This window comes from Chiloscyllium punctatum, chromosome 24 (genome assembly GCF_047496795.1).
Source record: "Chiloscyllium punctatum isolate Juve2018m chromosome 24, sChiPun1.3, whole genome shotgun sequence".
Taxonomy (NCBI): domain Eukaryota; kingdom Metazoa; phylum Chordata; class Chondrichthyes; order Orectolobiformes; family Hemiscylliidae; genus Chiloscyllium; species Chiloscyllium punctatum.
Window position 1 is genome coordinate 30240229 of NC_092762.1, and position 22238 is coordinate 30262466.

The 22238-nt window shown below is 43.4% G+C and overlaps 1 protein-coding gene across 1 annotated transcript; it reads right to left on the reverse strand.

Annotated features, from left to right (window-relative positions):
* Positions 1–14341: 14341 nt before the first annotated feature.
* On the reverse strand, positions 14342–19790 carry LOC140494851 (probable G-protein coupled receptor 139). Its single transcript, XM_072594525.1, has 3 exons — positions 19724–19790; positions 14979–15231; positions 14342–14858 (listed from the first exon to the last, which is right to left on the reverse strand). The coding sequence occupies exons 1-3, from the start codon at positions 19788–19790 to the stop codon at positions 14342–14344; spliced, it is 837 nt and encodes a 278-aa protein (XP_072450626.1).
* Positions 19791–22238: the final 2448 nt, after the last annotated feature.

The following is a 22238-nucleotide window of genomic DNA, read 5'->3' on the forward strand; positions in this document are numbered from 1 at the left end:
AATGGAGTTGTCAGAGGGAGATCAGAGGACGCGACACCTTTTTCTACAGCAAAGAAACTAAGACCAGGAGGCAGTGTTTCCTCCCCATGCTGGGTTTCAGGAAATATGGTCAGAGCTGAAGCTGAGTTTGCAATGGGACGGGCAGGATACCATTTTACTGACCATGTAGGTGTGAACAACATACAAGGGTCTGCCTCGTCACTCTCTGGAACTCACTGTTTAACTAAGAAGCTGACCCACTGGATTAATATCTGTGTGCAGTGTTAATTAGCACAGAGCCAATCAGATCAGGGAGATCCCTTGGTGCCTTGCAGACTGCTGTGGGAGAAATGGGTTCTGGTGCCCTTCTCACAGATGCTGCCTGACCTGCTGAGGTTAGATTTCAGATCCCCAGGAACAGCACGGGTTTCCCTTTATGTATTTTCTTTCTCCTTACTCAATGGGTCATTTATGATGCTTAAGATCCCACATGTTTTCTATTTCCCCCTTCAGCAGATCTTGTCACAGTAAATGACCTGTGCATATGAACACCAAGGTAACTCTATCCATGTTCACATTTCACACTCTGTAGTTCGGTCGAGTTTGTCTCTCTTTAGCCTTTTACACCAAACTCCATCACAGTGGGCTTCAGTCTGTTCATTTCCCTCCACAACCTTCTGCTATTTCCTGGTGACATTATTATTCACCTGTCTGTGCAAACAGTCCTGTTGGCCGTTATCATCCTCAGTATCTTCTCCAAATCCAAGTTAGATGGCAAAGAAAATATTGATTGTCTTTTCTGTCTCGATAATAAATGACCGTCTGTATCATTCGTATATAGAGAACAACATGGTTAAAATATTCATCCTAACAGTAAAAAAGCAAATTGGATTTTAATTCTTCTGTTTGCAAGTTGCAGTAATTTTTGATCACTCAGCATTTTTCTGTCCGAGCACATTAATTCTCCATGATGAGCTTGAGCCATTTATTACAACAGCTTCAGTTTTTAAACAGCCTCTTATGTAATAATTTGTGAAACAGATTGGACGGAATTACCTTCATTCATCTTTGATTTTATTTCATCACATCTGTTGAATTTTAACTCCACACTGACTCTCCTTATACAGAGCCACTCTCTCCAGTTGGGTTTGTGTTGTTCTGCTCCAGGTATATTCCAAGTGTAAACAGCACCGGTTGCAAACTGACCCGCCTGTTGTCAACAGGAATAGATTCTTGTTGTACTTTTGAGACTGGTGTCATATTATCAAACTTGTATGTTGGGGCAGTAGAATTACCCTTTGGGTAGAGAACTGGCTCGAAGGTAGAAGACAGAGGGTGGTGGGGGAGGGTTGCTTTTCAGACTGAAGGCCTGTGACCAGAGGTGTGCCACAAGGATCCGTGCCGGATCCACTGTTGTTTTGTCATTTATATAAATGATTTGGATGTGACCCTAGGACGAATGGATAGTACGTTTGCAGGTGATAGTAAAATTGGAAGCGTCAAGGACAGTGAAGATGGTTACCTCAGAGGACAACGGGATCTTGATCAGATGAGCGAATGGGCCGAGGGGTGGCAGATTGAGATTAATTTAGATAAGTGTGAGGAGCTGCATTTTGCAAAGGCAAAAGAGAGCAGGACTTATTCACTGAATGACAAGGTACGAGGGGTGTTGCTAAACAAATAGAACTGGAGTGGAGCTTCATAGATCGTTGAAAGTGGACGAACATTTCGATAGGACAGTGAAGAAGGCATTTGTCATTTTTGTCTTTATTGCTGAGTTAATTGTGTAAAGGAGTTGGGAGGTCATGTTGCAGTTTTGGTTCAGCCACTTTTGGTATAAAGTGTAATTCTGGACTCCCTCCTATAAAAAGGGTGTTGTGAAACTTTAAACTGTTTAGAAAAGATTTCCTAGGATGTTACCAAGGTTGGAGGGTTTGAGCTGAAGGGTAAGACTGGATAGGTTGACCTTATTATCCCAAGAGCGTCAGTAGCTGAGGGGTAACCTTATAGAGGTTCATAAAATCATGAACGGCCTCAATAGGGTAAAAAGGCAAGGTTATTTCCCTGTGGAGGGCGAGTCCAGAAGCAGATGGAATTTGTTAAAGTTGAGAGGGGAAACATAAAAGCGACCTAAGAGGAACATTTTTCACGCAGAGGGCACTGTGTGCATGAGCTGCCAGAGGAAGTAGTGGAGGCTGGTACAATTACAACATTTACAAGGTATCTGGGTGGACGAAGGAATTAAAAAGGGTTCATAGGAACACAGGCCAGATTCTGACAAATAAGATGAGATTTACATCGGATATCAGTTCGGCATGTTGGAATAAATGATTTGTTTCTGAGCTTATATTGCTCTGAGTGGGTTGAGCTTCGGATTGTAGATTTATGAAGCAGAAAGTAAAGTATGGCACAGAGTTAGACCGAGAAATCCTGCTGATCCCATCAGCTTTATCCTGTTTTCCTGATACTCCTCCTTCAATCAATGCATGTTTCAGATCCTCATTCAGAATTCCTGAAGCTCTGTAACTGGCCTGGAACAATGTGTGGAAAGTCCTATTGCAGTCCACACGAGGTACCTTTCCCACTGCCCTGCTCCCACGGCCTGCAATGCTACAGACTGAGCAGACAACCCGAAGCACAATGATGAGCCCCTTCCGGCCCACGGCCCTCCTTCTCGCTGAGTGAAGAGAATCATCAGAAGCAGAATCCAGCTCTTGTTTGAGCCTTAAATACCTGACTCTGTCTCATTGAGTGAAGATTGGACTCAGAAACAGAAATGAAATCATCTTCCTATCTGCATTGTGTCACTCTTTAAGATCTCTGTGCGTCTGAGTTCAGGTCATTTGATTGGAATCTGCGGATAGTGTGTCCCCAGTGAAATGGAAAGAATGGTGGAGGAGCTCACTGAGGGACATCTCTCAAAGTGAGAATCAGAAAGATGCTATTCAGCATTGGAAGGGTTTAAGAGGAATTGATTGCTCAGAAAAAATGTTTTGCAGATGTTTGTAAAACTTAGGAACTCTGTTTTGTTTATGGAGTTTATTTTATCCTTGTGTAGATTTGACACATTAACCCTCCTTCCCCACCACTACAGAAGCTGTTGTAACTGTTCAGTGTTTCCAGAGGCTTCTGTAATTATTTCAGGTTCCTGACGGGAACAGTCTCTCACTTTTCGAACAAAACAAACCCATCCTTGTGCTGCACCCAATGTTTCAATAAGAAATGGGAAGCAGCAGTGGGGAAAACTTCCGAGATGCCGAGCAATGCTGCCCGGTTCCACACTGCAATTCACAGGAATCATCGCCAGGCAAAGCAAGGAGCAATCTGACAGATCCATTTTACCACAGAATGAAAGAACAACTTTCTTGGTTCATTCGAGGGCGCCACTTTTGAAAGCTATTTACAGACGACAACACTGTGCTAGCCGGGAATCGAACCCGGGTCAATTGCTTAGAAGGCAGCTATGCTTACCACTATCCCACCATCCCACCATCCCCCTGCTAGCAGCTCGCACGCCATTCCCAAACACACTTAACAAGGCCGTGATCATCACCAACTGGATTGGGGCTGAAATCCAAACAAGAAATTGCTGGGTAAGCTCAGCGGGTCTAACAACACCAGAATCAGAAGCCTTCAGTTCTGAAGACCAATCCCTAGATCCGAAAGGTTCCCTCCCCACAGATGCTGCCAGACCTGCTGAGTTTCCCCAGCAATTTCTGTGCTGTCTCTCAGATCTGCAGCATCTGCAGTTCTTTGTTGGAAACAAAGCAAACGTTGAGCCACCGAAGGGGATATTGGGTCAGGTGATAGTCTCGCTCATCCATAGAGACAGATGGGAAGGAGCATGGAATCATAGAATCCCTGCAGTGTGGAAACCGGTCATTCGGCCCATCATACATCCCACCAAGACTCATCCCCACCCCCACCTCTCCCTGTAACCCCGCATTTCCCTGGGTAATCCACATCACCTACACATCTCTGTATACTACGGATAGTTTACCATGGCCAACCCACCCTAACCTGCACGTGTCTGGACTGTGGGAGGGAACCGGAACACCCAGAGGGAACCCACACAGACCCGGGGAGAAGGTGCAAACCCCACACAGACAGTCTTCAATCAGACAGGGATCTGGGGAATTGGAGAGGTTTAGAGAGGGGGTCCAGGCGGTTAGACTGGTGTGTGAATGATGGGCCGAACAGCCTGATCTCAGTGCTGTAAAATCTCTACAGAAACATGGCTCCCTAATATGCAGCATTCATCACAGTTTGTATTGTGCTTTAATCCGTCCTGTTATTGACCTTATTCTGAATGAAATGGATGGAGAGGTGTTGTTTGTGCTTTCAGTCAGATCTGTGTATTGGTGGGTCAGGAGCATCATACCCAATAACAACAGGGGGAGGGCGGATTGAATTCCTGCCCCTTACAGATCCCATTGCAACATGCCATTTCCTCAAGGATTTCATTTGGTTTAAGATGTTTTATTATTAATACCACCACAATATATTGATGCCTTTCTGTGCATGTTATGAATTTGGACAGAGCGATCCCTCTTTTCTCTGTGAACAAACGGAATATCAAGGAGTCAGATTGGAGAATGTATCCTCTCACAGAAACAGGAACAGGGAGATGTCATTCCCTCTGAAATAAACACAGGCCATGCTGAGAAATCTGATAAGGTCAGGCAGCATCTATAGAGAGAAGGGAAAGGTTAACCCGTGCGTTATGAGGGTGAGGGGATTCAACAGAACGGAAGGAAGTTAGAAAAGTAATGATTTCTGAGCAATTGGGATGGGGGTAACGCTGAAGAAAGAATGAGATGGTTTGTAATAGGGTGGAGGCTGCAGGGATTTAATGATAAACGGATTCATGGAAACAAATCCAAAAGGGATTGGAAATAAGTTCATTTAACGTCTAAGAGGTCAGGAAATGTGAGCAGGAGGAGACTATACAGCCTGTTTAAACTGTTCAGTCTGTTCTGGCAGTCAATCCTATCAGAGCTGGTTTGAGATTTCAAATCCGGTTTCCTATCCAATCCCCATATCCCGTGACTCCCTGAGACCGCGACAATCTGTCTATTCCAATCTGAAATGTACTCAGTCAGTGAACATCCACAATCCTCAGGGTGAGAGAATATTAAAGACTCAGAGGCCTTAGAGTGAAGCGCTGTCTCCTCATCTCAATCCCAAATAACCTGCCCCTTACCCTGAGAGGGTGGCAATCAAACCCGAATGAACTGCGGATGCTGCAACATTAACGCTGATTTCTCTGCACAGATGCTGCCTGACCTGCTGAGCTTTTCCAGCAACTCCTGACACTGTGTTGTCGTGTTTCAGATTCCCAGACCCACAGGATTAATTTCTCAGCATCTCCCCTCTCAAGTCACTTCACAATTTGATACATTCCAATGAAACCACCTTTTCATTTTATAGAATATGGATCCAATTTATTCAGAAGCTCAGCCCTGGAGCACACGGGTCCCAAATACTGAGATTTATTTTGTGATTCATTGATGTGTTTGGGTCATTGCCGCTGGGTCCCCACAGATTGCTCAGATATAATTGCTCTGGTGAAGGTGACAGTGAGTTATTGCCTTGAACTGCTGCCATTTATTTGCTGCAGATAAACCCACAATAATGTAAGGGAGGTAGTTCCAGGATTTCCAACCAATGGCACTTGTGGGACTGAGATGTTTTTCCATGCCAGGGTGGGGAGTGGCTTGATGTGGAATTGTCACCTGGTGGTGTTCCCGTGTATCTGCTGTGCTCAGCATTCCACATGATAGTGCCGTGGGTCTGGAAGCTGCTCTGGAAGGAACCTTGGGGAATTTCTCCAGTACATCTTGTCTATGGTACACATTGCTGCTACTGAGTGTCGTTGGTGGAGACAGGGGATGTTTGTAGCTGTGGTGCTGAACAAGCTGCACTGCAAGTTTATTCCACCTAATTATGGAGAACACAACTGCTCTCCATCATCAATCCATTTCACAGACGGACACCCAGTGATTACACGGATCTGTTAATTGTACAAATGACCATGAGATTGTAAACAGATTCCCCTCTTCCCTGACAATGGGCTGAGGGACATCCCGCTACAGTTGCACTTTCTCATGGACATTCTTTCTGTAAAAGCTGGGAATCAGCTGATGGGACACAGACTGTGTTACAGATGGTTACACTCAGGGCACTCTCACTCACTGCACACCGTGTCTGTCTGTATTTTTGCACGTGTCTCTCTGAATGTGTGTGCGCATTATTGTGTTTGTTTCTTTCTCTGTATTTCCGTCTGTGTCTACCCATCTATCTCTGTTTGACTATCAGTGTCTGTGTGAGTATGTGTGTGTCTCATTGTGTGTATTAGTGAGTGTCTCCATTTTTCTGTATCTCTGTGTCTGTATCTCTGTGCAGCCGGCTCCCTGTTGTTTTGGGAGCTGTATGTATTGAAATGGGGCTGAAACCCGCCTCTATCTGTATCTCTATCTATTTCTCTTATGTTTAAAGTGACACAGTGCTTTTGGTCATGTTGATGCATGTTTGTGTGTGTGTGTTCGTATGGTAGAGAGAGAGAGACAGATGTCAATACATACAGATACTCAGAGACACACAGAGATGTGCAGAGAAACATACAGCAGCACATAGAGAGACAAATGCAATCACGCAGGCACATACACACACACACACAAACACACAGACAGATATTGATGGAGACAGCAAAAGTGAAGACGCTAACAGAATTCCTTGTTCCTAAAACTAAATGACAAATTAATCAATTTTTTTGGAATATTTGACTTTAATTTATCCATACTTTTAGCTGGATGGCCGTGCCTTTAACAAATTTGTGATGGAAATAAGAAGAAGTGGCTTAGTTGGCAGAGTGCGAGGTTACCTTTGAAAGGTGAAAGCAGTTTGAATCAATGAACCACTTTTGGCCATCCCTGAGTTTTCCAGTCTTATCAAAATGGCCACTGATGCTGGTGAATTGGGGCGAAGTGCTGTCTTGTTCCAGGATGATGAGTTAGGAATTGTGATACCTGGAGGATGCTGCTATTAGAAACAATACCAGGCATTGGGAAAAATCCTCTCCCATCGGAAAGGGGGCTTTGGGATTACTGTTGGCTCTTCAGCACTTTGAAGTCTATCCAACAAAGAACAATGACATACTAAACGATACTGATTGTAATCCACTGGCCTTCTTTACAAAGGATCAAATAAACAATGCAGGACTGTTCCGATCGAATCTTTTGTTGTCACCATTTTATGTAAACGTCATACACATTACTGGATAACTTAATGGGAATTCAGATGGATTGTCCCAAGAATCAGATGCTGGAATATGTAAAAGATTTAAGGAATGCTATGATTGCATAACATTGTAAGAAGGGAGAAAGAATAAATAGATTGAACATTATTTTTAATTTTGTGCATCTTGTATTTTGCAAATAAACGTGTTTTTGAAATGGCATTTTAGTTTTCTCAGGGCGACTGCAATTCAAAGAAATTTTTTAAAAAATCTTCAGTTTAATTTGGACTAAAGTGTGAAAGGAGCGACCTTACAAACAGCCGATTAGTGGAAGATTGCTGTACGGTTTGACAGCGATTCACCTGGGAGTGACCCAATGATTGAAGTCTGGTTGGAGATGAACAGAGTTATTCACAGATGGAACTTTGGTTTGAAACAAGGAGCTGATTGATAATTGGCCACTAGTTCACCAATGACAAAAGCTGTCTGCCTGCCAACAGTGATGTGATTGGTTCTCAGGCAGGTAAACAGCTTGGGACCCTGCACAAGATCCAGAGAAGTCTTGAGCTGCTCAGGAGCTCTCTCTGTTCTCTGCAGTAAAAGGCAGTTTAATCCTGAAGAAACCTGGTTTACTTTTGATTCCGCTGTTCCCATGAGATCTGCGTTTTTGACGAGTGTCTTAGGGACTGTCAATAAGTATTAACCAGTCCTTCTATCTCTTGTAAATCAATGAGCGCCTGCAAGATGCAGCAAGAAAATATTGTTTTGCGTGAAATCCAGTACAAATCATGCCTTATATAAGGACATCGGTTTAATATAGTGTTGTAACCATAGAACAGGTGTAGAGAAGGATGAACTCTAATATATAACAGGCCCAGTCACACGTCTAATAACAGCAGGGGGGAAACTGTTCCTGAACCCATTGGTACATGTTTACAACCGTTTGTACCTTCTGTCCAATTGAAGAAGGTGGAAGAGAGTATTGCAGGGGTGGGAGGGGCCTTTGATTATGACGGCTGCTTTCATGAAGCAGTGGAAAGTCGAGACCGAGTCAGATGGAAGGAAATGTGATTTGGGTTATGGACTGGGTTGGGTTCATGCCTCTCTGTAAGTTCTTGCAGTACGGGCAGAGCAGGTACCATAACAAGGTGTGATGCACCTGGATAGGATGCTTTCTACAGTGCAGTATAAAAATTGGTCAGAGTCATTGCCGAAATGCTAAATTTCCTTCACCTTCTGAGTAAGTAGAGGCATTGATGAGCTTTCTTAGCTGTAGAGTTGACATGGATGGACTGATTGCTGGTAATATTAATTCCTCAGAACTTGAACCTCTCAATCACCTCCACCTCAGCACCAATGAGAGAGACCAGGGTCTGTCCTTCAGTCCACTTCCTGAAGTCAATGACCAGTTCCTTTGTCTTGCTGACATTGAGGGAGAGATTGTTGTCCTTACACCATACCACGAAGCTCTCTTTCCTGTACTCTGTCTCACCGTTGCTTGAGATCCAACCAACTATGATGGTGTCATTAGCTAATCTGTAAATGGTGTTCTCAACCATCCTTCTTGATTCTGATCTGCAGGTCAGAAAGTTGAGGATCCAGTTGTAGAAGTGAGGAAAGAGTCCCAGGGCTCAGACTGTGTCGATGAGTCTTGTTGGCATTATGGTGATCAAGGCAGAGCTAAAGTCAATATATAGGTGTCTTACGTCGGTGTCCTTGTTATCCAGACATTCCAGGGATGAGTGAAGGGGAGGAAGATGGTGTCTGCATGGATCTATTTCGATGGGAGGCCAATTATAGTGGACCAAGGCATTCTGGGACGTTGGAGTTAATGTGTGCCATTCCTAACCTCTCAAAGCACTTCATAAATGTGTTCAGCCAAGACTGTATTAAATATCGGAGCAGACTCGAGGGGGCGAATTCCTGACTCCAGCTCCTTTTTCTTGTGTTTGTTTGTTCCTTACAGCACAGAGGGAGACATGTTAACGAATGGCCCTGGCAGTCAATGAAGATTCAAATACACAAAGTGGGTCAGTGTGAAACTTGGTAAATGCCCGTTTTCTGGATAAGATGCTCCTGATTCCACGCCAAAACCCTGACAGATTCTGAACAAGGCCACACACCTACAATTCAGTAGCAGACCTGTCATCTTACCTTTTGTGTATTCTTATCGTTTTTATTGGTTGAAGTTTGGAAAGTCAGACAGACTACTGACATTTTTAATTATCTCAGGGCACTGACTTTAAACACATTCTTGAATCCACATGTTAATCAATTGAAACTTTGTAACGTAGTTCTCCATAACCTGCTTTTGCAGTTTAATATGGAAATTAACATTTCTACAATTCCAGAATGTATGGATGGAAAAGGCTTTTCATTCATTTGCCCCTCTCCTGTGCTGACTGAATTCCAGACTCAAACTGAAGCCTTCTCTGTTCCTCCACCCAGATTAACATTGTACCATTTAGTTTAGATTGTCCCTCCTCTAACATCCAGAATACATCTGTTCACATCTCGCTTTATTTCATCTGCAGGAGGCTGAGAGATGATCATGTACAAAGTGTAAGGTGTGTTTTCATCTGCAAAGCAGGACAAATGTTTTCAGAAGTGTCAGTCAGTTAGCTATTTTAGGTTTGTTCAAAGCAGCTATTTCATGTTAGCACAGAACTGACAGTGACTTTTTAAACAGGGAAAGGCAAGAACGAGTGGGGACTTGGGAGTCCATGTGCAAGTGAATGCAGCGGAGATTCACAGAACTATAGCTGGGCAGCACGGGTTCAATGGTCAGGGAAATGACACAAGCCCAGGATGGTGTCATTGGGATTTAGAAAGATCTAAAATGATATAAGTTTGAGATTTATGACAGGAACTGCTGGGTGAGATAGGGAGAGATTATTTTCTTTGCTTCTGGAGGGTCATTGTCTAATAAATTAACAATAGACTGGAAGCCTTTGGAAACTCGGGCCGTGTTCAGCGTGAGGTTAGGATTTGTTTAAATCACCCGATACTGTCCCCAGTTAAACTCTCGCAGAAAATGGGTCCGCATGGGTTAGGTACAGAGTAAAGCTTCCTATACACTGTCCCCATCAACCAATCCCAGGACAGGTACAGTATGGAGTTAGATAAGGAGTAAAACTCCCTTTACATCACCCCCATGAAACCGTCCCAGGATAGGGACCATAAGACCATAAGATGATAAGACATCGGAGTGGACGCAAGGCCATTCAGCCCATTGAGTCCATTCCGCCATTTAGTCATGGATGATGGGCGCTTCAATTCCACTTACCCACACTCTCCCTGTAGCCCTTAGTTCCCTGCGATATCATTTCCATGTCTTCTCATTTCCATTCTGAATTGACTTACTCTAATTTTAAAGCTGTGCCCATGGGTCCCCACCTAACAGAAACAACTTCCCAGCATCCACCCTTTCTAAGTCATGCATTATCTTGTAAGTTTCTATTCACTCTCCCCTTAACCTTCTAAACTCTAATGAATATAATCCCAGGATCCTCAGCCATTCGTATGTTAGGCCTACCATTCCAGGGATCATCCGTATGAATGTCCGCTGGAAACTCTCCAGTGTTAGTATGTCCTTCTGAGGTGTGGGGCCCAAAACTGGACACAGTATTCTAAATGGGGCCTAACCAGAGTTTTATCAAGTCTCAGAAGCACATCGCTGCTTTTACATTCTAAACCTTTTGAGATAAATGACAACATTACATTTGCTTTCTTAACCACAAATTCAACCTACAAGTCAACCTTTCGAGAATCCTGGGCTAACCCTCCTAGATCCCTTTGTACTTTGGCATTAGGACTTTTCTCACCGTATAAAAAATAGTCCATGCCTGTATTCTGTTTTCCACAGAGCAACACCTCGCATTTGTTCACGTTGAATTTCATTACCCATTTCCTGGACTCGTCTCCTAAACTGCCTTAATCTTTCTGCAACCTCCCCACCTCCTCAGTACTACCTGTCTGTCCACCGAACATTGTCTTATCGGCAAACTTCGCCAGAATGCCCCCAGTCCCTTCATCCAGGTCATTAATAAATAAAGTGAACAGCTGTAGTCTCAACACTGAACCCTGTGGGACACACTTATCACTAACTTCCATTCTGAAGAAGAACCTTTTATCCCACCTCTCTGCCTTCAGCCAAACCTGAATCCATGCCAGGAGCTCACCTTGGACACTATGGGACTTCCCCTTACTCAGCAGCCTCCCATGAGGCACCTTATCAAAGGCCTTTTGGTAGTCTAGATCGATAACAACCACAGAGACAATAAAACACTTTCTCCATATGACCAAAAACTGATTATCTTCCATCCACTGGTGTCCTGGTCTTGTGTGGGTCACAGATTGAGCTCTGAAACATCTCCAGGACAATCTCTGTCTCAGGGTCTGTCAGTCTCCCTGTTTCTAAAATTCCCTCCATTCCCTACAATGCAGGATAAATTCCAAAACAGCTCGATTCCCTGTAAAACATTTTGGGATGTCTTTAAGATATAAAACAGAAAGTGCTTTCTAATTGTCCACTCCTCCATTTAAATGAGGATATTCAGTGTATTTCTGCTACATTTATATTGTCTGTAAATCACACCGAACATTCCCACCCAGGGACCGTGAACACTCCGGAAGGTCCGTGAAGTGTCGGTCTTTATTGCAGGTGATTGGCCATCGACAGTAAGGAAGCCTTCCTGTGACTGTTTCACTGAGACAGCATCAGGAATCCTGTGGCTCACTTTGATCCTCACACTGACTGTTCATCGTCTCTGTAAAGAAAATCACATTTTCAAGATGCAGGAATGTCTGAACGAAAACAGCTCCTGATGTGCTTCCCCAATGTAATCACTGATACTTTTCAGGGCGAGATTTTCAGGAGGACATTAAACTGACAGAAACACAGAAACCAGGAGCAAGAAGAGGCCATTCAGCCCTTCCAGCCTGCTCTCCCATTCAGTGTGCTCATGTCTGACTTTATCGCACTGCTATATTCCCAATTTCGCTCCAAACCCCGTGATGTCATTAACCGGTTAAAAAAAATTGTCAATGTCTTTCCTGAATATACTCAGTAACCTGTGCTCCACAGCCTTCTGTGAGAGAGAATTCCTCAGGTTGATCACTCTGTGTGAAGATAATTCTCACCCTCTCTATTAGAAATGGGTGAGCCCATGTCCTGAGACTGTGATGCATGTTCTGAGAATACCCGGCCCGAGGGATACAGCCCACCCCTTATAGCTAGTCTGTCCAACCATTAGAATTGGGTACATTTACATCAGATCCCTCTCTCAGTGTCCTGAATACATGCCCAGATAAACCAACCTCTCATGGGACAGTCCTGTCATCCCTGGGACTTACCGAGTGAAGCTAATGAGCTGTCAGAGGAAGTGGTGGAGGATGGTACAATGACAACATGTGGTTCACGTTTGTAGGAGGAACAGAAATAACAAACAGAATGATTCGGTTGATAATAGTGAGACGTTATTGAATATAATTATCCAGAGGGATTTCTGGTCTCAGAAATGTAACTGATAGTGGAGTCAATGAGGAGGAGGACACATGATCCACTGTCAGTTATTTCCAGCAGACCGGATAAGGACCGGCTGTGAAACTCTCTCGGCCAGACTTTCTCTTTCATTGAAGATATTAATGTCCCTTTGGATCCTCCGTCACACAATCGCTCTGTAACAGATTCTACAGACAGCATCACTGGGGTCTCTCACATTGAGGATGACTCTCTTCCACTCTGAGTGAGTCACTAGGTGGCTGGACAGACCAATGCTGCTCATTGGGAAGGATTCCTGAAACAGGTAACGTTTCCGGGTTGGAGGTACTTACAGAGATAGAGACCGTGCATATGCTTCAGGTTGGGTGAAACCATTGACATATCTGATAGCAAGATATCTTTAAAATACAGATTTGAAGGCAAGACCAATTTGAAACGCAGATGTTGCTGGAGACAGCGCAGTTCAGATGGAAACCACCTAATGGATAGCAGACTCTTCAGCGACATGAAGCCGACTGACAATAAAACCATGGTTAACATGTCAAGTCTGAGTCTGAAATTTCCAGTAATGGTGTAAGAACAGGGTATAGGAAGATTTAAACAGCGTGTGGATTGATGCAGTAATTAAACACAAACAAACACACTTGATGCTGAGATTTGGTTCGAAGTTATCCAAAAGCTCGGATTTAAAAGTGAAATTGGGAACTGTCTGAGACAATTCCCGGGAAGGTATGGAGTGTGTGCTCTGCTCTCTCTTGATGACATTGACCCCTGTACTGAATGTAGACTCAGTTCCTGGAACTGTCTCCAGCTTTTCTCCCAATCCTTTAGACAGGCTCCTTGGACTGAGATACTTAATGTTCGCAATCATCTTGTTTATAGATATAATCTGTCTAGATTATCCCCAGTCCACCCACCCCTCATCTTCCCCACCTCCCAATCACCCGAGCACTCTTACTAGGCAGCTGGAGAACAGAATGCCCCCAGTGCCAGCTACTGGTGGGAGAATCAGAATGACATGAATAATTGGGATGGTTTTATTGAAGCATAATAAACAGTCCAGTATGGACATGGATTTTCGTTTTGAAAACAGAAACGTTGTTTGTTTTCTCAGATGCAAAGAGCTGAAAACCGAAGCAGCAGAGTTGAAGTGGACATCCTGGATCACTTCCTCTGATCCAGGAAGAAGCAGAGACCCTGCTCCTACAAGCTGACGATCTATGATACTTTATTTCTGGTTGCCTTAGGTAAATATTGGCTTTTGCCGTTGCTCCACTGATGTTTGTTCTGTGAAGTATCTCTGGCTCATTTACACTGGGCCCCAATATGTTAAACCAAAATAAAACAGGAATGGTTGCAAAGACTCCACAGGTTTGGCAGCATCTGTGGGAGAGAGATTATACTTCATGTTTCATGTCCAATGCCCCTCTTTCAGGACAAAATTGTTACCTCTGTTCCCTGAACTGGGAAACCTTATGTTCTTCTTCGGTTCTCTTGATGTTTGCTAAATATTCCATCTTCTCTGATCTCTCGGACAGATTTACATTTCGAGAAGGGGTGCCTTTGGTCCTCCATGGTCATTTCTTGCCCATCACCCACGGGATTTTGAGTTTTTGTCAGATTTATGCAGTGATTAGTTCAATAATTCTGGAAACTGGATATTTCACCACTCTATTGAACTGAGCTCTGAACTTGGGCAGAGTTGCCATATAAATAAGGGTGTTTGTGCAGCAGCTTACATTGCGCAGCATGTACCCAACTTGTTCAAAGATTTCATAGTCATAATCATTTAAATGTTCTGGCACATCAAGGATATATAAAACATATAACAGCCACAGAAGTATGAAATTTCCAGATATACTGAAGAGTAAAATCACTGCCTTAATTCTACTCTTCATCTCGGGGTCAACCTGATTCCCTTCCTTACTCTGACCCTTCAGTCCCTTACGGACTTGACTTGACTTAAATGAAATTCGTGCGATTGTCAGAACATTGAGGAACACAATGAAAAAGAATGGCCCCAATGGGGTTAGAGCCACAGCAAATGAGCGGAATCCAATCCAGCGAGAGTCAGTGAAGTAGCTTCGCTTATTCCTGCAATTAAATGGTATGTTCCCGATTATCTTTTTGGGCTCAAATCTAAAATACCAAGGAACATTTTTTAAGCAAAGCAGAATACTGGTTATTGAGAGAATTGCAGATGCGTTTTTCCCAGTGCAATATTTAGTTTTCAGTTTGTGGCAACAAAAGCTGACAAACCGATCGAAGGTGAATGTAACGGTGAACCAGACAGAACAGTCTATGGATGAACGGATCAGAACATTGATAACACTGCACACAGCAGTGATGTCCAGGAAACATACTGGGTAATAATAATAACGAAGTTGCCTGAGTATGACCTCACTGATAATGACCAGTAGGTCTGCTGCTGCCATGGCCACCAGATAGCGTGCTGTGCAGGTAGCAAGGCCACACTTTCCTTGGGCTAGGATCATGATAGCCACGAAATTCACTGTCAGAAGGATAAAGGAAAAATGACTTAATATTAATGAGCACTATTTTCTGTATAAGTTTACAAGCAATCTGTATTGTTGCTACAACAGCAATAAAGATCAACCAGTCATCACAAAAAATTGTGATGCAAATTGTAAAACTGTAACTTGCCAGTTTCTAGCTTAAATAGAAACAGTCAGATGGTGCGCAGCAGATGGAATCCAGGATACCAGTCATGAAAGTTGCCACCAAAATATGTAACATTTAGAAGGGTGAATTTGCACACATGCAGCAATGATTCCCTGAAGAACAGTTCAAACAGCTGGATAATATGAATTGGATAACTCTGCATGATAGGGATGGACTAAAATTCGGACCACTCTTTTCTTTTCATTCATGGGATGTGGGCATTGCTGGTGAGGTCAGCACCTATTACCCATTGCTAAGTGTCAAGAGACAATTCAGTTTCAATTACCCTTTGGTGGAGTCACCTGTAGGCCATATCCTACCTTCTGAAAAGCGAAGTAAATCTCTACAGCGAGTCCTTGCATTAATTTATGAGGAGGAAAACAAATCATCAGAGTGCTGAAATATCAAAACTGGGCAGATTTAAGTCAATTGTCATGAAAGTGAAAAGGGGTATGAGGAAGGGAAAAAAAGTTTTTTTATGATCGGTTTGAGGGCAGATGCAGTTCAACAATAAAGGGATGATGATCCTAGGCAGTGATAATCCATGCTGTTAAAGTGTGATTTCCAGGTGGAGGTAAATGCTTCATGTACAAGCACAATGAAAGATGAGGGAGTTGGGATTGTTGTAAATCTGGTCAAGTGCAAACCCCAATCATCTGTAAATATGATGGGGAATGACAGGCCGATCCTGTTGGTTGAATCAACATTGTGGATGCACGGAGATAGAGGTAACAGAAACAAGACACCATTGCCAACCCCAGCAAAGCTGCACTAATTCTCCTCAGTTATCAACACATAACAGCCAAGAAAGTAACTGCAGTGAATTGACCCTGGATCCACAATGTGGATACCTGCAAGCTTTTGAAATTTAATAACATGCTGTTCATCATTCAGTTCAAAATGTACAGGACATTTACAAAGGGACAATGTCGAGTTAAACTGGGTGTTTAGAAGCTCGGGTGGATTCCACAGGGCACCTTTCGTAAAATAAATGGTCCAGGCATACACTGGAAATTCAGTGTTCCAGAAGATTCCTTGTGGACAGGTATCCAAATTGAAAGAAACTACAGAGAGTTGTGAACACAGGCCAGATCTTACACAAACCAACCTTCCATCCATTGACTGAATGTATATGTCTTGTTGCCGCAGAAAGCCAGCCAACACCATTAAAGGACCCTCCCACCCCGGTTAAACTCTCCTCCAATCTCTTCCGTCAGTCAGGAGATACAAAGCCATAAACACACAGAACACTATGTTCAAGACTAGCTTCGTCCCAATAGTTATTTGAATTCTGAATGAACCTCTCAACTTGTAAACCTCATGTTGATCTTGCTTCTTGTGCACCTTCCGTGCAGCTATAACTCTGTATCCCTCACTCTGTTCAATCACCCGATGGCCTTTATGTCTTTCCATGGAATATTCGCGGCACTGCAAGCAAAACACGTTTTTTTTCCCCCACAATACAGAGGTAAACGTGACAATATAATTCTAAATTATGTCAAATCAAATCAGAATTGAGAAAAAAGGTAAACGGTAGAGATGATGGAAGAGGAACCCTGTCTATTAGCAGAGCCAGTGGAATACCTTGTGAGGCAAGACCCATTACATGGTGTCTATCGCTGAACAGTGTGAAATGCCTGAGGATGGCTTGCTCAATGTTGGTGGTGGGGTGGGGGATTGCTACAGTTTCAAAGGGACTGAAATGGCATGCTGCATCACCGGGAAAGTTGCTGAAATGGCAAAGATGCTGCAAAAGCAAAAAGATTCCTCGAAAAGTAACAGAGTTTGGGATAATTGCAGTCAGGATCATTGTTGGAGGCAATGGCTCGGGTGAAGTATTGGTCGAAAATACAATGGTCCAGCTGGGAGTTGGAGAAGGTTTGGAGACATAGAGATTTACAGCACAGAAAATAAAATGTACTTTGCCCGACAGAATCCATGAAACAATTGCCTCAGAATTCCCATCCAGTTTTCCAGCATTAGGTCCATAACCCTGACATTTAAAGAGTTCTATGCTATCGGGAATCTGCTTCTCCTACCCTGACAGGAAGTAAGTTCCACATTGTCCCAACACTTCTGGTGGAAAACTCAAACCCCTGCCTCTCTGTATCATTGACCTGACCACAAAGGGGAAAACATATTTCCTTCTGTGCTGTCTATGCCCCTTATAACAATATACTTGAAAATGATGCCCCCTATCAATCTCCCCGCTCTAAGGAAAACAATCCCAGTCCATCCAATCTTCCTTCATACCCAAAATTTTACTACCTTGGAGTCTTCCAGGAAAGTCTCTACCTTCTGTCAGACAATCAAAGTATTCCAACATTCTAGCTGTAGCCTAGCCTATTTTTTATACAGTGCCCACATATTGTCCCTGCTCCTAAACTCTATGTCTCACATTTAAAAGCCAAAAAATCCCAATACCTTCTCAACCATTTCATTGACCTGTCCAACTACTTTAAGATCTTCATGTGCACCAAGATCCCTCTGATTCCGTGTTTCCCAGGTTTCTACCATTCATAATGTACTCCTTGGGTTTTGAGTCCCGCCAAGTGCATCAGCTCACATTCATGGATTGAATTCCAATTTCCAACAAGTTTTGCGTTACCAGTGAACTTATCCTGGAAATCCCCTGATATGCAGAGTTCACAGCATTTCCGAGTACCACCCTTTATCTTTCATTGAACATGTGGCTCTGTAATCTCCCTAGTTCCTTCTTCAGTGCATTCCACTGCTCTGACATTGATTTATTTAAAAGTTTCTACTCTCTGTCCAATCACACCCGATCTCAATCCTACAGTTTAGAACTTTGATGTCCCCCTCATCCTTGTCTTTTTCCATGTTAATCTTGAGTTATGATTACTGCCGGCAAAATGCTTCCTCACTGAGAGGTCAGCCCAGCTTCATTACCGAAAAATAAATCCAGGATCACTGTCAAAGTGGGGGGAAGGTAAAGGAACAGTCTGGGATTAGCCAGGTGAAGCTATAAACTGTGTTGTAGGAAAGAAAGATTTAAAAACCATCCAGTTTATCCAGCAGACAGCAACAGAAGGATAAGCGGTTACAACAGCTGTCAATTGTTCCAGAATCAGAGGTAAAGTAGGAATACCCAGGATAAGAGACAGATTGTGGGATGGGGGAGCTATACCAATCAGAATGGCAGAGAACTGAAATCCAATAAATATTATCCAACTGGAACATTCGGGGGGAAGCCATGGGAAATTGTTCAGGGTCATTTGACAGAAAGTGATTTGTTCTCTCAGTGAGAATGCGTCGTGCCCACTGTGGGTTTAAGGAATGCTTAAGTTTATTGTATATTTTACAGTCGAGTTGATAGCCACGGTCAGAAAGGAAAGTCAGTGTGTAGCTCTGTACTCATTCAAAACAAAAACTATTTGCAGGTGGGATACGGGAAGCGGAATGAAGAATGTCATGAAAAATCCAATGTTTAACAAGTTCGAGGGAACTGGGTATTTATTTTTAATTCTATTTCGATGCGATATTTTGGAATCTGAGAATGTACTCCTGACCGTTGCCCTTGTCTGTCCTCGTAGGGACACCCTCCATCCACAAACAGCAGGCCCCACTGCAGGTGACAGCTTTGAACCGAGACATGGATGGAACGAGCTGTGAGAGGAAGTGGTGATGGTGGGTAAAATTAAAACATTTAAAAGGCTTGGGTATATGAACAGGAAGGATTTGGAAGGATATGGGCCAAATGTTGGCAAATGGGACGAGGTTAATTCGCGATATCTGGTCAGGATGGAGGAGTTGACAAAGGGGCCGTTTCTGTGCTGCATGATTCTATAAGAAGAAAATTATTCCACAAATCTCCATCACTCCCATAATTGGAAAGGTCAATCTGTGCTCCTCAACAGTTACCCAAGCCGACAGTGGATTCTGAACATTCAACAGTCAGAGCTAACAGAATCTGAAAGCCACACGGTGTAAAGGAGATGAACCAGCTCAAACCCCTTTTACTGTAGTGCTTCCTAAAGTAGGGAGGAGGAAATGTGCTGCTATCAATACAACTGCACACACACAGATACACGCAGGAATGTGGGAACACTGGGTTTATGAGATCCACTGCACTGACTGACCAGGATCCATTGCAGTTCTATACTTGCTGCCATTTCCAATAACTCCTTCCCTGAAGGTAGCCTCCAGTCTAAGGTGCGACTCAGGAGAGATGAAAATGTGTTGCTGGAAAAACGCAGCGAGTCAGGCAGCATCCCAGGAGCAGGGGAATCGAGCATGAGCCCTTCTTCAGTAAAACCAGGAGAGATGTCATCCACAAATTGTAAATAATCATAAATACTTACCAGGAACACCAATGATGGCAAGAACCATGTAGAAAACTTTCCTGGCTAATTGAATTGGCCGATGCATTTTCAGTGTAGAGTGGCAATCCTTTATTCTTGCACATAAAAATGTAAGCATTAAACTCTGCGGTGTTAGATTCTCCGCATGTTTCCATTATATTCTGTGTGGTCTCCACTGGGAGATTGGTGTTGCCGCTCTGATGATCACAACTTTATCATTCCCAGTTGGTAGAAGATGTTTCTCACTGAAATTAGATTGTGACAGGGAAGGGATGGCCTCATCGAAGGAAGAATCATAATTGGAAAACTGTGTTAATTGTTGTTGGATGCATTCCTCCAATTTGTCAACTCTCTGGAGACAGTATTTAATCAATCTGCTCAGAGATGTAACACTGCACCTATGGAAAAGACAGAACTTGAAACCAGGGCTAGCGGATCAGAGCTAGGGACACTGCCCCTTTAAAGTCCATTCACTGTACATCATGGAGCTCTGTACCAATGCATATAGGAACCTCAAGTCCGGATCATATAACGTTAAGGATGTGTAGCCGCTGTCTCATTAGGAAAACCCAGTAATTGTCACCACTTTATGAACAGAGAGGCAGCCTGTTGTTGTAATAATGCTGCCTTCACATAAAGAGATTACATTGCTTTCTCGTGGATGGATGTGATTTTGTTTGCTGCATCTACCTTGTTTTCCTCTTCCTTAATGCCCCGCTAACATCGAAATTTGCTTTCTAATTTGTGTTGGATTTTTGTCCAGCAGCTTGGTGTTGAGGGAATGTACCTCACATTGTCTCCGTGATGTCAGTCATGACCATTTATTGTATGAATCTCTGACATTAGCGAGCCCTCGACCGTAGCTCTACCATGGGCTGTCATTATCCATGTCTCAGATAATTCCCATCGTCCTATATTACTTGTAGGAATGTAGTTGACCTGTCATTGTACTATGTCCTTTCCATCTCTATGTTGGAGAAATTCAGGTCCCCTCATTGTCTCCCTCCTGCCGTGGCGTGGATTTGTTTTTTCCCAGTTGCTGATCCAATCCCGTTCTGGTATAATCTAGTTCCAAACCAGGCTCAGACAGATCATTTTAGCTCCTCACAAAGTACTCTTTGCTCTTTTTAAAAATCATTTCATTCTTCCATTTGCCCTTTTGACAATAACCTGAGTGTCCATTTGCCTTCCTCCTCTGTGGGAGGGGGTTAGCTTAACTCCATTTTATTGTGCCCAATAACCCATAATTTTGAGAACATCTATTTAATAAAATCACTTCCAAACGAAACAGAAATGCCCAGCTTCTCCAAGCTCCCAACATCGCTGATATCCATATTTCTGGGACAATTCTTTTTAAGCTGTGCAGCGTTCACACATCCCTTGGAAAGTTCGGTGCTCAGGTCTATATGTGACACAATAAGTGCAGCATCTCCCCAAGTACTTCAGGGCCCCAATTCATAAGCAGTTGCTGACATCAGTATTGGCTCTGAAATGTTTTGCAGGTCAGGTCATATTGGGCCCACAGATGGAACCTCCATGTCCCAAACCAGAAGCTGAGAAACCAAAGAGAATCTGCCCCAGCCCAGGGAAAACCAGATAACATTGAAACACATTGGGAATGGGACAGTATGGAGACACACTTGGTGCCCTGTACAACAGTGACAGAAATGAACTTGTTTCAGACTGTCAGGTCAATTGGAATGTAAGGGACAGCCTTTGCACTGACTCGGGGTCACACATAATTGTGGGCTTTCAAGATCGAGACATTGTCAACGGGGAATGTGTCATTCTGCTGGAGTGGTTCCTCTCAAACTGTCACACACAGTGCACCACAATGTGCTATTTGATCTGTTCACATCAGTGAGACACTGAGAACACCATTACCTCACTCTGACTTTGTACCAAGTCTACTCAATAGAACCCTACCTCAGTGTAATTGGCAGCTAACATTGTTATCAATCTGGCCAGAAACACCTCACCTGGTGGAGACATTGTCATGATGTGTCTTTTGAAATTGACCAGGTTCCTTCAGTTCCAACTGTGTCTGTAGGAACAGAGAAATTACAGCCTGTTACAGCAGTTGAAGGGGAAGTGGAGATTTGGAACATCATAATTCAGAATCATAGAATGCTACAGCTGTTCTAGTACTGAACAAATTAATACACACATCGTATTTGTGAGGGTTCTCTGCACTGAAACATTAATTTGATGGAGTGCAGCGGTTCAATAAGGCAGCTCCCTCCCACCTTCTCAAGGGCTGGTGGGAATGGGAGATAAATGCTGAGCCCAGCCAGTGATGCTCACATCGCATGAACGAATGAAAACAACAATCCCTTTGTCTTCCTGATCACTCACTGCCCCCTGCAGACTGAGACTGCAGACACAGCAAGGCTTCCTCACTTCCCTGGTCCCATGTCCTGGGAATAATTGGCAAGATATCCGAATATTTGATGACTCCATCACGTTAGCTTTCTGTGATTTCTGTCCACGGATCCAGAAAATAATGAGGACAAGA